Genomic DNA, 16,900 nt, shown 5'->3' on the forward strand with positions numbered 1-16,900 from the left:
TTTTGGCCGTAACGATTGTGGATATGAGTCAACTGGCTTGGGAGCGCCATAGAAATTTACTGAAAATGTTATTAGGAAAATGATATTTAAATATCGCAGCCCTGCTTTTGCAGAGATAAAGCTGAGGTTTGGTACAGAATGCGTATGAGAGTACAACTAATGCCCCATACAAGAGTCATCGGTTCAAAACAATACACTAATGAGCTCAAGGTCATGTATCATTTCACAATTATTTGATATAGCACTGCTTTAGCAACCGGCATCGCACAGAATACATTTGATTCTCTCAAAATGGAATTCATTTTTAAACGGCCATAACACTGGTAGGATTAGATCAATTATTTAACAAACATCTCCGTACTCCCTCAGCTTGATGTGTTGGCCTTTTTATCTCAATTAATGGTGTAACCACAGACATTTATCCACACATGTTCAAAAACACAAGATGCTTTGCTGATTATAAATGCATTTAGCAGTAAACAAAAGCAATGCCACTTCTGATAAGATTTGCATGTGGATTTCACAGTCAGACTGACCAAATGATCAGTTTGGGTTTCAAAAGCATGGACAACGCCCAGGAACCAATCCACCAGTGATCAAAGGATCTGTCTGCTCACAGCATTGTGCATGGAAAGCACGCTTAATGGAAACCACGGACAAACATGAATGAGCGGAATGTAATAATGAGGATTAAAAACAACAGCCTTTAAAGTCATTCCGCCTTCTCAATATGCACCACGATCACTGTTATTTCACAGGAGACAGAGCCGTTACACTGTTTTAGGCTCGTCCAAAACTGTGCCTGCCATTTCACACCTTAATCTTAACTGGAGAAATAGAGATAATATTGAATGCTCTCGGATCACATGAAAAAGCAAATCCCAGCGGAGGCTCGGAGATGTTTGTTGTTCGCTGTTGGCCGTGATGGATTGGACCAGCTCGAAGCTGCATCCAAAACGACCAACGTCAGTCAGACGTTTAAATCTAGTTAAATAAAGAGTGGCTTTCCTACGTTCAGAGATCACTGAGATTGTGGTAGTTGTTTATTTATTTTCTGTATATTCAAAGATTGAGGGTGGTTGAAGAGACATCCAAAGAATGTGGTTAAATGCAGTCTCACATTATTGATACTGTGAAAGTCGACTTGGGAGCATGTTGCCTCCTACTGGTCGATCTGCAAAACTGTATTATTACACTTATGTAATATTTCATCAATAAAAATGTGTTTACTTTAAAAGGGATGAAACAAATCTTCAACACAAGTTTTTTTATGGTCCACACTGTCAAAGTGATTTTATGACAAACAAAACCATCTCACCAACTACAATGATGTAGAACACCAATGAAATGAACCACAACAATTAAATGAACCAATATTTGTACATAGTGAAAAATTAACATTGCGGTTGAAGTAACAGCACTTACAATGAACATATATATGTTTTATACTTCATCTCTTTTCGGGACCTTTAAAGGTCACTAGTTCCTGTTCTGGTCAAATGATTTTTTACATTTACAGGCAGAATAGCATGGTTTGTATTAAAAGACATGAAAAAGTGTATATACATTGTGGTCATGTACACACATAACAATATTTGAAAAGCTTAAAATACAACATTAAATATAATTATTTACACTATTTGAAACATTATATATAAACTCCTCAGGTTACAACAAAAACCCTTCCAGCTTCTCCAGACTCACTGTTGGGATTAACGCAACTTCAAAGAAAACCCTGAAACAAAGATCATTAAGATTAAGAAAGATGTAAATAACTAAAACATGTAAATATAAACAAACTTCTTCATTAGTTAAACACTTATGAACCCTGGACATCTGCTGTAGGAAGCAGGAACTTTAGATATGTACAGAATAGATGCCAGTATGGCATCAGGTTTGACAAAAAAATTACATTATCAAGTAACCAAACTAAGTCCTAAGTGTGTACAAAAATAACATTAAAGTTAATTATCGTAAACCACAAAAATGTTAAATTTGCTGTAAGATTGACGAAATTGTTTGTGAAATAGCCCTCTCTCTAAATACATTTGTTTCAATAAACAGACCAGAAATGCACAAAGCATAAGCAATCCTTCAAAAAACATGGTAAAAGACTATTCAAGTTTAATGTCTTTATAGAGAAGTCTACAGGCTTAAGGGATTTGTGTTTGTGAGGGGTTTAGCAGTGGCTCAGTTCCACATTAATGGTTTACTGACCACTTCTAGTATTAAAATGCATTGATACTTGAATTGAAAATGAATTAAGAGTCTAAAACTTGGGACTTACTTGTGTGCATACTTGCTTCTGATGATGGCCAGTTTACTGTCCGGTGGACTGGTGAGCATTTGATGGAGGTTCCTGACCACAGGTGCGATATCCTCCACATTGTATCCTGAGTGAAACTGTAGACATGGTGTCTACAAACAAGGTGGGACATGAGTCAAAATCTTCACAAGCAATTAAGCATCTATCCGAGAAATCAGTGAAGCTCTGTGTTATGCGTGTTAAGTATGTAATTTTACTACGCCTGCCAAATATTTCACGGAGCGAGAAGAAAATACCCTTAAGCTGTGAATTTGGAAACTTAGAAAAATGTGCAAATAGAATGCTTTAAAACCTTGACTTCACTATTGAGAAAGTTGCACTTGCAACCAACCAAGAAAATGACGGTTAATGGCTGTGTGTAGCTACAGCCCAATATAATTTTTCTGAAGGGAGTGATTCCAAGAAGTCTGGTTAAATGCTAACACGTGAAAAAAACCTTAGGTAACATGCAGTATTGCCAGGGTCGCGTCTCGGTTTTCACGCACAATTGGGCAATTTCGAAAAATGATGGAGCCGCAGGTTGCAGGTTTTTTGGGCTACTTTCATAATGTACTGTGGCCGCCAAAATGTGTATTCATACTCAGAATGAATACCTGCCAACTCAAGGACCGATCCCCTTCTCAAAAGTGTTGGGAACGAGCGTACAGGGAGGGACGTAGGAGCATAGCTCAACCAAAGTGGGAACATATAGCGGTGGAATGAGACAATGCATCTGAATTATGTTTGAACAAATGTTTCGTTCTAAGGTGCATGTCACGTTGCACAATGAAAGAAATCTCGAGTGACTGTCCAATAGTTAATGATTCTGGCTGTCAAATATCACCTAACAACTAAATCATTGAGGTGCATTGTACAATTTCTCAAATACACATTGAGAAAACATGATCAGAGTTCAGCCCTTAAGATCTTTTTTAAAGGGACACTCCACCCAAACATTCTGGGGCATTATTGACTACCATAGTAAAACATTTTACTTTTTTTTTCTTAATCCTTCAAAACATCTTTTGTGTTCAACATAAAAAATACAATACCTAGGGAACCTCATAAGTAAAATATTACTTCACGTAAGTATATATAGGGGTCTTACACCTTTTTAAAAGTCTAATTCCAGCACTTTTCCAGTAATTTCGATGTTTGTTTTCATGCTTTTCGAGTATTCATACGTAATCACAAAAAGTGAAGATATTGTGCTAAAAAGATCCTAATATTACATTCCCAACTTAAATTGTTAACTGTCAGACAAATTTAATAGGCCTACATGTTACATGCTTCCCAAAAATAGACTATAATTTGCAAGAGGCCTGAATGTTATGTTTTTTGCCAGTTTTAGTCCAACGCAGGTATCATTTTCACTAGTTTAAAGAAGGTTGTCCCTATTCACTTGATGAGTCGTGGGTGCGTTTTGGGCAAAACGTGGAGTAAACCAATCAGAGCCTCATCTCCCATTCCCTTATTTAATAAAAAGACATTCTCCCTTACGAATATTCACCATGGTAAAATGACAAAACTTAAATTCAATGAAAAACAATACGTTAATAACGAAAATATTTAATATAAAAACAACTCGCTGGGAGTTGGCTATTTAGCACAGTGGGTGAGCGTGCCCTTCGGGTACATCCTACTGGGCTGCGATTTTCAACTACAGGGTTCCATAGCTGTAAATGTTTGCAAAGAATACGGAATGCCTTTGACTCACAGAAGGTGTTAAAACATTTGAAAGCATACTTCAATATAAATGTAATCAATTTTAATAATGGCAATTACAATATCACGGGAAATATATAAACAATAATGATTGCCATAATTGTGCAGCCCTACAAGGTATATTATTATTGCAATAAAACGTGGGGAACGAATGTGTCGTGATTATGCCTCATCATGTCATGTCTTTCTTTGTCTTGTGGCAGAGTCATGGCAGGGCCTCATGGTTTGTGTGGAGAGAGGCATGTTATTGTTGGTTCTGATATAACATGCGCTCTCTCCGGTCTGGTCTTTGGCACCGCCCCTCTCGTTTCCCCACTAGCTTCCCACCTGTGTCTCATTACCCACACCTGCCTATAGTTATCCCTCTTGTTAGTCTCCCTTAGATGCCCTCGTGTCTATTGTCCTGTGAGAGTTCGTTTTGTGATGTTTGCTAGTGTCCTTGCCATGTGCCTTGCTCTGTTTGATGTACATTGCCCCATGTCTTTTAATTGCGTGTAGATTATCCTTGTCGCGTTTGTCTATTAAGTGAGTTTAGTTATCCTGTTTCTTTTACTTTTGCCCCCTTGTGGGAAGTCTTTTGTTTCCGTTTAGTTTTCCGTTCTGGATTTGTTTCGGTTATATTCGGTTTTATATTGAATAAAGGTTGTGTTTTCTGTACCACCGCTGCCTGCACTTGGGTTCTTCTCCTGCCAAATCCTGACAGAATGTGTTTGTTTTCAAGTATGTGTGTTTTTCCCTGTGTAAAAAATGTGTGTGTGTGTGTTTGTGTGTGTGTTTGTGTGTGTGTGTCCTGGTAAACCCCACAGCGTGAGGACCAACTATATTAATACCAGTAATGTTTTACCCTGAGAAGACATCTATAAGAAAACAGCTGATAAATTTAACTAAACATTGTTTATTTGCCACTGCTGAATACACTGGAAAGTTTGTGTAGGTAAAAAATAATCAAGACACAGCTGAATATTGGGCAAATAAACTGGATAATTCATGTGATCATGATTGTGTAAACATAAAGGTGTACACATACCCATCCTCCTAAGTCCTTGGTAACCAGAGCGATGAGTAGACAGGCAGAGGCGAGCAGAGATGCTCTCACAGGAACAAACTGCATCTCCATCAAACTCAGCTCACAGATAAACCGCGCCAGGGTCAGTGTATCCATACCTGCATTCACACACTGCAGGGAGGAGAGAGAAGGTCAATCATGTCACTCACAAACACCATGAGCCAAAATCAGTATCCATACACCCAGGAAGAAAGATCAAACTTTACTCAGACACACAAAAAACCCACTGGTTAGTATCAAAGGCTGTGTGTTTAGTAGTGTACGGGGGCCATAGCAGCAGAATATAACCGATATAAAATAAATATACATTTGAAGTTCTATTCTTCAATTAGAATACCCTACTGCCTTATGGGATACTTCTCGAAGGCATGGGTCTTCAACCGGGGGTCCACGGCCTCTACTGGGCCCACGGTGGAACTGCAAGGGGTCCGCTTATTACTGTTTACTCACAGGCAACTTTTTGTAAAAAAATTGTAAACCATGGGACTCAGAGCCATCAAAATTTAGTAAAAATGTTAGAAAACGCTGGCTCTGGCTGGCAACTTTTTTTTAAAGGCTGAAAATAGTACTCATGTATAACATAATGGTTTCTTAAGTTTCTATTTAAATAGCTGTTTACACATTTAGTATAAAGGTGTCCCTGCATCATGCCTCTATCTTGTAAGGGGTCTATACCCCGAGAAACATTGAAGACCCCTGCTCTAAGGTTTTAATTCATTTTGTGTTGAAAAAAACTTTTGTTTTAATTCAATCTGAACAATTTAAAAGTCAAGACACACAACCTAGAATGTTTAATTGGTAACCCAGGTTCAGAGGTTGTGTTGAAATGTTTTTCTTTATTTATTGCCATTATGAGTTGTAGCAAAATGTCCATTATGGTCTATTTATATCAATCATGTTCCTTTTAGCATATACACACACATTCCAAGTACAGTCATTATTTTGCAAAAAAAACTGAACATTGAACATTTGAATGAATGGTTTTTGCCCAATCCACTGCTGTCCCCTTACTACACCCTGCAACTAACTAGCCAGCAGCCAATCACAATTCATGGCCTTGACACACAAACAAGAATAAATTAAGAATAAATCTGTACTCATCAAGTGATTTAATTGAGTCCTTAACATACTTGTAATTAACTGTAATGCTATTGCTTGTTAATGCACATTATAAACTGTTTTCTTTCAAAAAATAACTACTTGTAAAACCAGCCATTTAGTTGGGAAAAGTTCATTCAAGGAGCCTTGATTAAAGCTTGATTAATTCAGCTGCAAACAAGTAGAATCATTCTCACAGCAACCAGTTTCAGTGTGTGTGTGTGTGCGTGTGTGTTCATTGCTACCTTGGCGTAACGCCTGAGGAAACGGTATGGAACTGGAATATTGATGTCAAAGTTCAGCGCCTGCAGGATGCAGATCTCCATGGCGTTGAGCTGGGAGCGCTTGTAGGCATCGTCGCAAATATAAAGGAAATCATCTAGGCAAGGTGGAGCCCGCTCCTGTCAGGACACACCAGAGATGATGGGTTTTCCATATGCAGGGAATATATAAATATATAAATCCTGAGCAAATTGCATGAGATACTAAATGCCATAATTCAATGGAAGATCTTTAATGCTGCAGTATGCAATACGGTAGTAATGAATTTTGAGCACACGTCGAATACAAATGAATATATTTCATTTAAAAATGTAAAACAAAGTATGTGTAGATTTGTTAACAAATGAATGTTTCTGCGATATTTTAGGAGTGAGTTAAAGGCGGGGTGTCCCATTTCTCTTAGCCGTTGTTGATGTTCAAATTACCAAAACAAACGTCAGCGCTCGGCTCGACTAATGTCCGTCCTGCACACTGTCCACCTTACTTCTGATTCGTTACAAGGTTGTTTTGGTACTCGGCCCGACTTTGTCTAAACAAGCGTAATTCAGAAATCAGACACCCCGCCTTTAACACGAGTATGATAACTGCAATTACATGCGAGCCTATAAAAGCAACTTAAGGGAAAGACACTATCACAAGAGAGCATGTGCCTTACCTCAAATTTAGAGGCAATGAGCATGGCAGTCGAACCAATGAGCTGTAAAGCCTCCCGTTTGGTCTGACTCACGGCCAGATAATGATCGGTGATTTTCACAGCCAGATACAGAGTCTCATGATTCAACTCAAAATTCTCCTACGGAAATCAGAACAGGAACAGTCACATCGGTGGCCACCACCGAACCATGACACCAGAACATTTCACCTGAGTCACTAACATTTAAGAATATAACTTGTACAAGGTCAAACCGGCAAATCACTCACCTGAACTTCAACCAGCCAGTCAACTAGAATGGCTCTCATATTGCTGTTCAGATTTGGTTGATCAGCCATAAAGTCAAGCAAGATAAACTTGTCCTAAAATTTAAGAAATGAACAGCAGTAGCTTTATATCTTGGTTTCATTTACCTGTAAGATACCAAATACTACACCAACCTCTCTACTCTTGAGGTAGTCAAAGATCTCTTTGGCATACTCTGGTGCGTGATTGGCATCGCTGATGTGCTCAGAATCGATGTCAAACTCTGGAGGGATCTGAGAGACAGAGGATAACATTTTATTAGAATGCAAATAAAGATGCTTGGGTGTTGTGTAAACAAGAATAAAATGTATTCTACCTAAAAACTCAAAATTCCTCAAGAATGAGCCCTGGCAGGAAGGATTTGAAGAGCGATCCCTAATTAAATAAGCATTTTATATTGAAATTCAGATTTAAGATTTTCGGTGGGGTGTAATGAGCCTGTGGGACTTTTTCAAAGCCCTGCAGACAACCTCAATTTGTTTTTCAAAGAACAGTGCAGGACTCTGGAACAACTGAATATTTACTGATGGATGGTTCTGCCACTAACGACTATTTTTATAAATGAAAGAAAAAAACTGACGTTAAAATTACAAAGATAGCAGTTTAAAAGAAAAATATACTTTTTATTTGCAATGTATTGATAAATGCAGAACGACAAGCAGCAATGGTATGCAATAGCCATTTTAAGCCAAATATAATTTGTCAAAAGAAAATAAGTAAAAGATGACTGTTTGAGCTGTCTAATAAATGAAGCCTCAATACAAATAACAACGGACCACAGCGGCGTCTAAATGAAATATAATTCACAAGTATATTTGTATGCAACAAATGCAACATAAACCACTGGATATTAGGCTAAGATATGGCATTTTCAAAACCCGTCGGATGTCGCACAGGGCGGTTTTCAGGAATATTCAAAAACAAAAATTAGGTAAAAATTTGGTTTTTCGTTAAATTATGATTTTGTCTGTTATCTCTGAAAACCCCTTGGCAAAATGTACTTATTTAAAGTTGAAAAATAGAGATTTATAGTGCCAAGTTGATGTTTAGGAAATGCCGGCGGAGGTGAAATCCATAGTCCACATCTTTCCCGCCACAAAATACACTACAACGACAGTTCACATTAAAGTAAGCAAATAATCTGTAGAATGAAGGTGTATCACTGCACACTTCCCACTTGTCCTGTGTAAACTACAGCAAAAGTTTGTTTACGCGTGATATGGCAGAGCTTGCCGCCTGAAGCTGTGGGAGTTTACCACGGTGGGCTACTGCTCATATAAGCCTTCTCTGGATATTCAAAAGTTCAGAGATACGCACATCATAAACAATGGAAACTTACTAGTTTTTAACTAAGTTGCCGTTTTCTTCAGTATAATGTTAACTAGTCTCCTTGTGTAGTGATGACAGAGCTCTCATTCGTTCAAGTGTGCCTGTCTAGCACCATTTTCATATTAACACTGCATGACTTTCACTTTATTACAGGCTTCTTTTTTATCGAGTTAAATTAACCGCTTTATATTTCTGTGATGAATATTTTATTTAAGTATTTTTTTTACATTAAAACAGCATTTAGAGGCAGCCATACGACGCTGTTTCTATGTGGGTACTCTTGGAATTATGCATTAAAATAAAGATAAATAGTTTCATCTGGAATAATTTACAAATAACAATAACTTCTTTACCTCTCAACTCTTATTTTCATTACCTAAATATTTTAAATATTTATATGCCTGCCCATCCATATCAGTAAACAGATCACCAGACTTGAAGGTTCAGCAGAATATTCAGTCATGACTGTAAATGTGTGATATAGTGGTCTGGCGCAGTGATTATGTGCATGTGCTCCTTTCTGACGGAGAAAAACAGGAATTGGCTCAGAAATTTAGAAGGTAAAATAATATAAAACAACCAGACGATCAAAAATATTGATGTTGAGTGATTATCAGCATTATATCGACCAATCGCTACAGCCCTACTGATGGATATTAGCTTTAACATTATTCATGGAAATCTGTCAGAAGTGCAGCACACCAGAGACTTACCTGTGGTGGCAGAAGGTGTTTGGGAAGTGAAGGTTCAGAACAAGGTTCTTCCTGTTTCTCAACGGGTGACTCCACATTCTTCAGTTCCTCAGACTGCTGCTCTGAACTGACTTCGGCTTGTCTGAGGGTGAGAATTTGGTGAGGAATCTGCGAACTGTGCTCAAAATACTGACCACGTCCCATATTATCAAGATTCTTGATCAATCGATGAACTGAAAAAATGAGCAATTTGTCAATTACTTTTTTAAATTGGCAAAATTCTTTGCAAGCACTGAAGTCTTCTTCTGAATCTTCTTGATGGGATCTTTCATCTTGAGAGGGTTGCTTATCTCAATCTTGTGCGCCTTAAAAAGAAGTGCATTTTTTAATAAGCATAATTGATCTTAAAGGATCAAATCAATGTTTTAACGTTAAACGTGTTTTGCTACTACAATCTTTTGCAAGAACCTTTTTTTTTAAACCAAAGGATTAGATCCTACAGTCAAGATGTCTTCACTCAAAAATCAATATTCTGTAATCATTTACTCACCCGCAAGTAGTTCCAAAGTAAAAATTACTTTGTTTTGCTGAACACAAAGGAAGATGTTTCGAAGAATGTTATCAATTTGTTTGTGTTCAGCAAAACAAAGTAATATATTGCGGTTTGGAACAACTTGCGGGTCAGTAAGTGATTACAGAATTTTCATTTTTGGGTGAACTATCACTTTAAGGTAAAAACAATCTAGTGAAACACTCAATCTGATAGGTTTGATCTGGTGCAAAGGTTATCGGTGTTAAACAACTGTTAAAGGAGCTATCATTACAATTTACATATGAGAGCACCTCACCTGGAAACCCAGACCCACCAAGGGAGTGCCTGTCTGAGTTAATCTCCTGCTATTGTGTATACTTTATATCTAGACCTGCATTTTACACATGCAAAATATGCGCCCATTCGCAGAAGATCTGCATTATTTAAGTAAACCAATTTGTGTTAGTGGGTTATGACACAAATACATTTCAGACGTATGACTGAAACACACTACAATCCGAACTGATTTTTTAAAACTAGACATCATACACTTGCAGACTTTTTGAAAGCGCAGATAGAAGCACGCAAACTCAAATCTGCAGACTGGCACAGACGTAAGACTGAAGATCTGGGCAAAAGTCTTGTAGTGTGTTTTAGCCTTTACTGGATTAACATCAGTAACAAACTGAGGGGTCAAAAAACACTGACAACCAGGCTTATACATCAAAATGAAAACATTGAAGCGAATGCGGGACACACAAATATGTAAAAAAACCTGAATGGCAGCCTCACATTGGTAATATCCACAAAAGCTGTCCTTTTCTTAGGAGCCCCGTTAGGAGAAGAGGAAGAGCGCTTGGTCTGGTGGCCATCCAGCTAAAAACATCAACAGTAACACATTTGCGTTTTAATTTCAGATCGCCAAAGCTGTCATTCATTCACATCACTGATATACTCCGGTGGCATATACCTGGTTCTCCAATCCTTGGGTGTTCAGTTTGGGGATCTTGCTGGCGGTGGGCTTCTTTCCTCTTGAGAATGGCATTTTATAGCTGGTACAAAACATATAACGATGATCTGTTACATGTAACGACACATACAGACACACAGCTCGTAATAATGTAACAAGAACACAAGAACCCCAAAAGCGCGCGATTTTTGACAAGGCTGCGTAAAGTCACGCTCATGATCTGCAAAAGCTTTCTATAACAACAGGTATCGCTACGATTCGTGTAAATACTTCAAAATGGTCACGGAACTTGCAGAAGCCTGACTGTAGTGGTTCTTAGGAAGCAAATACGAAAGTACAGAACTGTATTATATCGATCTTACCTTGTTCCAATAATGCGTTTAACAACTTCGATCAAAACAGCGGCGTTTTAATATTTCGGTACATTCACAAACACACCTCCTGTTATCCCGATACAAAGTGTGAAACACACCGCGTTACTGACAGTCCGCGACTCTGCGTCCGAAAACTGCACGCAAAGACGCTATTGGCTAACTGCGCTGTCGTCTGGGCCAATGGGCATCGAGGTATGATGCCGTTGTTAAGGGGCGTAACAATAGAATTTTCAAACCCACTCTGGCAACCAATAGGATGCGGGTTGGCGTTGTTTTGTCTGAGCGAGTGAACGCGGGTGGGAAGCGTGGTGGAGATGACGTTTGGGATATCATCATCGACCCATCAGCTCTCTTGCCTTTATAAAATAACACGTTTCTAACAGTTTAACACACATTTAATGGGAATTCCCTTAATTCCTCCATACTGCTGTTATTGTCATGGACATTAAGCCACGCCCACCGCCCACACAAGCGCACGTATGTCTGCCTACACAGGAAGTCAGTAAAGTCTGCAGACTGACTGCAGCTCGGCGTACTTCGGTTAAACGAGCTGAACTTGTCAGAGCGATTTTCCTGAGCAAGGTATGAAGATATGTGTGAACTATTTATTCTTAAGCAGACTTTTCTTTTAACAATGATTTTGAAATATATATATGTGGATAATTTTTCTTCTCTTAAATTAGCCTACTGTAAAAGCTTACATCTTGCCTAGATCCTTTTTAACAGATGATTATATCATTTATTATGTTCATATTATATTTTGGGATTATGATTGTGAAACCACACTGTAAGTCATTTAGAAGCCATGCTTAATGAATACATGACCGCTCAAAACAAAATGAGGTTTTAAGTAAAGGACTCAGAATGTCAGTGCAGAATTTCTCCAGATGTAGGCCTGTTTGAAAACCAAAAAGCATTTCAAGAGTTTCACGAGCCATGTGCTTTTACTTTCCAAGATCTTTAATCTAGATCGCGACACGGAAGGGCAAATTTGATTTAAATCTGAGATGTTTGATGTGAAAAAAGAGAAATAACATAATTTCCTCTGGCAGGCAAACAGCATTGCATTACCCTGAATCAGTATGATCACATATTTCATTACTGCGCATAACGTCTCAATCATCTTTGGTTTATTAAATACAGAACCATAATCATACATCAATAATAGATTACAAATCCAAATATTCTTCAAGGTGATGTCCTCCCCTGCTCTGCCCAGTAGGCATTATATTTTAAATTCTCTGTTATGTGTAATCTTGAACCCACTTCCTGTGTGATTTAGAATTAAAAGCCAAACTGAAAAAATATGTAGATTTGGCATTATGTTGATCAGAGCTTAAACCAATTCCCTCACAAGCCTCTTATTGTGACGTTTCTCTTAATATTTAGGGTAAATGCTGCAGCATGTCACTGATCTAAAACCTACCTTTGCTCAAGGAAATGTTTTTTAGTCTATCAACACCCACCATCATTTCCTGTCTGTCACATGACTAAGTTCCTGGAACCACGAGAGCAACTCATATGGTGATCACTTGTGGTTTTCCGAGTTCGAAGTTTCTGCTGAAATCAGTTTTACTTTCATTGTTTATTATTGAGATGGCCCTGAATCTGTGGGGTTTAGTCATATTTTTCACTGCTCATTTTCATTCCTGATCTCTAAAAGCATCAAATCTTTAAGAGACAATTTACCTAAAAAGGGTCTGTTCATCTGTCATCGTTTACTCACTTTCAGACTCCAGATCTGTTATACATTTCTTTATATTGCTGAACAGAGAAAGATATTTGAAAGAATGTCAGTAACCGAACAGATCGCATCCCCCATTGGCTCCCATGGTATTTGTTTTCCTACTATGGCAGTAAATGGGATGAGATCTGCAGAACAAAGAAATGTATACAGATTGTGAACAACCTGAGCTGAGGTTGAGTAAATGATGACAGAACTTTAATTTTGGGGTGAACTATCCCTTCAAATGTTCTGGGGCCACCAATCCAACACATAGCTAAAACAAGCTGATTGACCAAACCTGTGGATAAAATATACAGAGAAGACTGGATGTCACTTTATTTCAGAGGATAATTCTGACTGTTTCTTCTGTACTGAACAATAATTGAACAATATCCTTTACTCAAGAAGAGGATTGCACAATCCTCCTCCTGGAGATCTACAGTACCTCAACAAAGTACCTCAACAAAGAATCATGGCAAGGGTGTTTTACCTCAATTATTTGAGACGTTGGTTCTCCAGTGGGAGGATTGAACGAATCTCCTTCAGAATATCAATGTGCCGCCTGTTATTTTTGCATGGCTAAATAAGAACGAAACATTCTATCTTTTTCAGATGATTGATGAGGAGTGGTTGTGTAGCTCATTTAAATTGTGTGATCTAGTCTCTGTTTCAGAGTCTGTTCACAATAATGTGAGTACAGACCTTCGAAAGTATACAAACAGCATATTACACATAAAACAGCCACAGTAATAAACTCTTGAAATAAAATAATACATTTTCTTTCTCAGGACTCCAAACAGCTAGAAATCAATAGAAATTCAGTTCCACAACCTTCTTATAACCCATCATCTATTAAAATCACTCTGGAAGCTTACAGCCTTTTATTGGATTCAACGTTTGAACAGAACGTGAAACATACCAATCAAAAAATAATAGAAGATTTCAATGCACAGAGAGAGTCCATTCATCACTTTGCGCAAATGACAGCCAAAATTATTTTAGATTCGGCTGTGATGGGAGGACCAACCCCTTTAACTGAACATGGTGTGAACTACCATCCTGACAACTATCTAACCCACCCAGGAGAAACTGTCACAATGAGAAGGAATCATGTGGAGATGTTGGCTGAGGAGCTAACATTAAAAGCCTGTTACAGAGCTTTGGAAGAAATCGGTGAACATTGTGTTTTTAAGTCTGATCCAACTAAGGATGATAGAACTATGGTAGGGGTTTTTGTGCCCTTCCCCTCAGGGTACAGCTGTAATGAAGACACATCTGAAATGGAAACGGACACCAATATGGAGGAATATGAACACAAATATGGCACCTCGGCATATGCCACTTCTTTAAAGAGAATGGTTACTCTGGGTTCTATTGAATACCCTGACGCCCCTCCAAGTACCCCTTTACTTCCAGAAATGTTAAAGAGTCGAGACAGTTTCACAAGGAAGCTAAAAGGGGGGCTGGCTAAAGAATTCCTTCCTTCACCCCCTCCTTCAACTCCCAAAGATCAGTTGCATCCCTTATTGGAGAACCAGAGGACTGACACCCTTACAGACAAATCAGACTTCATGATGAGACTTATGCGCTCACTGTCATTGGAGTGCGGTAGGCAAGGAGGGCAAGAAGAACAAAATGCTGGAGAAGTTAATGATGGAGGACTTCAAAATGAGATTCCCAGGCTGTTTGACTATGCATTGCAACTGTCCGCAGATATTCTTAATATTATTACCACTGATGGCATAAAACGAAATAAACAAGTATGTGCTATAGCTGAGCAACTAGTGGATGAGACTGTCAAAATGTCTTTGGCAGAGTTCATGGAGAGAGAGAAAGAAAAAAGAAGAGACCAAAATGGTCACAAGTCTGTCAAGGTAGATGCCATCGCGCTGTCAGCTTCTCAACAAAAACCTAGCATGGCAGCTAAAGAGATACAAGCTTTAGCTAGCGAGCTAATCATAAATGCTGTGATTCATGCTTTTGCTAAGCTAAAGCAGGGTGGGCTTAAACATGGAACCCATCCACATCTTTTGGGCCAAGCAACAGAACAGCAGCCATGGGAAAAAGAGACATATTCCAACACATATTTGGGTAAAGACTCAATACGGTCCAATAAAGCCACAACAGTTAGCTGCTGTAATGATACATTGGAATTCGACAGCATTAGATCTGATGCGGTGAAGATGACAACATCGTTACGCAACCATGCTAACAACTTCGCAGAAGACGTACTCGAAAATGCTTTGCATGATGCTTCCAGCTTACTGGTAAATGTTAGGGAAACGCTGGGAACACATGTGAACAATGGCTCACTAACTGTAATAAAGATGCACGCTGAGGAAAGCCATGAGGTTCAGGAACTGCAGTGTGCTCTACTGTGGGCTGCAGCATCTCAGAAAGGAGCTTCAGCACTTTGTATAGACCTACCAGACACAAGCCTTGAAGAAAAGGTACATGGTTCATGCTTTTACATACTGACTAGATACGTCTATTAATGTATAAAAGATCTAGATCTTTAGTTTTATGGACTGAATCATTTCAAATGGATATAGAAGAAGTATAATTATACAGTGGCATCCATTGTTCTTTTTAATAGTCCATTACTTTTTATAATTACATTCAATCCTGTTAGTTAGAAATGCTCATATTGCAATAATAAATTCCATCAGTTTTATTATGAACAAAAGTAATGCTTTAATTTTAAATGTGACTAACCCTTTTCTTCAGCTTTGTAGACTCTCTCGCAGTGCCCATGTGAATGGCTGGACAGTGGGAAATTTATTAGCATCACTGTGCTGGTTTTGTGATATCCAGCAAGAGGCCACCAGAGGGCACTATGAGAGCTCTGAATCTCTATTGGAGCATCTGCAACAGCTTGACAAAGCACCTTTAAACTGATCGTGAACCAGCTTCACCCACTGGACTGCTGTTTTTTAAGCTGTAGAACTGGTCATTGATAAAGCTGTTAAAGCCTATAATCTCCGCCAACCAAAAAAAACAAGAAGACTTTTATGAAGTGAGCCAAACTGCTGACATTTTCAGCTACACAATATATCACCATCCTACCATCCCAAATGTAACATTTATAAAAGGAGACAAGCCATAACAAAGAATGTCATACAGAACAATATTAAGTTATAATTGATCTCATTTTGACCTATTGCAAATGAGCCCTCAAAGATGAAACAGCTGTGTGCACGCGCTCAACGTTTTTATACTGATTTGGAACCGGCTCACCCAATCCGCACGCCAAACCACAGCCGTTGTTAGGGAGGAAGAAATCTGACCACAAATCAGTTTTCAAAGGGATACCGTCCACACATAACAGATTGACGCATTCTTGAATGAAGTTCTTGTATTCTGTATTTGTATTTTCTTCAAAATGTCAGTTACAATAAAAAACGTTTCTGCAAATGATAAACAGTGAACGCTGTATTGTTGGAGTTGTTTTATGATTGAGCCGATTGCTCGGTGGGTTGCGCAGAGCTTTGCAGGGTGTGTTAAAAGCAAGACTATTTTACTGCATCCCATAATACTCCCCAAGCAGTGATACCTAACATGGCAGGAATGCGTTCTGGTGGACTCCTGCCTCCCAATTACTCCCACACTTGGCGACCACAGCTTGAATTCATGGACACACACAAACTCACACATATTCTTTGACCCTCTGCCTCTCTCTATCATTCTCCTAGACACACACACTCTTTCACTCTCTCTCTCCAGCACACACACACACTCATACACAAGGGAGACTGACTTTACAGCTGCAGCGTCAGTGAAGACACAATGGCTTTCGGTCCAGCACTGTTTTACCCATCTGGACATGTGTTTGTTCCAATGTCT

At 38.6% G+C, this 16,900-nt stretch overlaps 2 protein-coding genes across 4 annotated transcripts; one reads left to right on the forward strand and one right to left on the reverse strand.

The window, feature by feature from the left end:
* Positions 1 to 1,016: 1,016 nt before the first annotated feature.
* On the reverse strand, positions 1,017 to 11,510 carry ccnb3 (cyclin B3). 2 transcript variants are annotated; one of them, XM_079458191.1, is made up of 12 exons: positions 11,320 to 11,510; positions 10,958 to 11,039; positions 10,780 to 10,863; positions 9,717 to 9,820; positions 9,477 to 9,597; positions 7,569 to 7,667; positions 7,398 to 7,490; positions 7,132 to 7,269; positions 6,440 to 6,595; positions 5,058 to 5,207; positions 2,288 to 2,418; positions 1,017 to 1,735 (listed from the first exon to the last, which is right to left on the reverse strand). In XM_079458191.1, the coding sequence occupies exons 2-12, from the start codon at positions 11,030 to 11,032 to the stop codon at positions 1,669 to 1,671; spliced, it is 1,218 nt and encodes a 405-aa protein (XP_079314317.1). In that variant the 5' UTR covers positions 11,033 to 11,039; positions 11,320 to 11,510; the 3' UTR covers positions 1,017 to 1,668. The 2 variants fall into 2 exon arrangements, with proteins under 2 accessions (XP_079314317.1, XP_079314318.1); XM_079458192.1 differs by having other exon boundaries at positions 1,018 to 1,735; positions 11,430 to 11,492.
* An 81-nt stretch (positions 11,511 to 11,591) lies between these two features.
* LOC306897804 (uncharacterized protein) lies at positions 11,592 to 16,484 on the forward strand. 2 transcript variants are annotated; one of them, XM_079462844.1, is made up of 5 exons: positions 11,845 to 11,913; positions 12,721 to 12,855; positions 13,670 to 13,747; positions 13,846 to 15,507; positions 15,785 to 16,484. In XM_079462844.1, the coding sequence occupies exons 2-5, from the start codon at positions 12,853 to 12,855 to the stop codon at positions 15,953 to 15,955; spliced, it is 1,914 nt and encodes a 637-aa protein (XP_079318970.1). In that variant the 5' UTR covers positions 11,845 to 11,913; positions 12,721 to 12,852; the 3' UTR covers positions 15,956 to 16,484. The 2 variants fall into 2 exon arrangements, with proteins under 2 accessions (XP_079318969.1, XP_079318970.1); XM_079462843.1 differs by lacking the exon at positions 12,721 to 12,855 and having other exon boundaries at positions 11,592 to 11,913.
* Positions 16,485 to 16,900: the final 416 nt, after the last annotated feature.

This window comes from Barbatula barbatula, assembly GCF_947034865.1.
Source record: "Barbatula barbatula genome assembly, chromosome: 1".
In the NCBI taxonomy this organism is placed as follows: domain Eukaryota; kingdom Metazoa; phylum Chordata; class Actinopteri; order Cypriniformes; family Nemacheilidae; genus Barbatula; species Barbatula barbatula.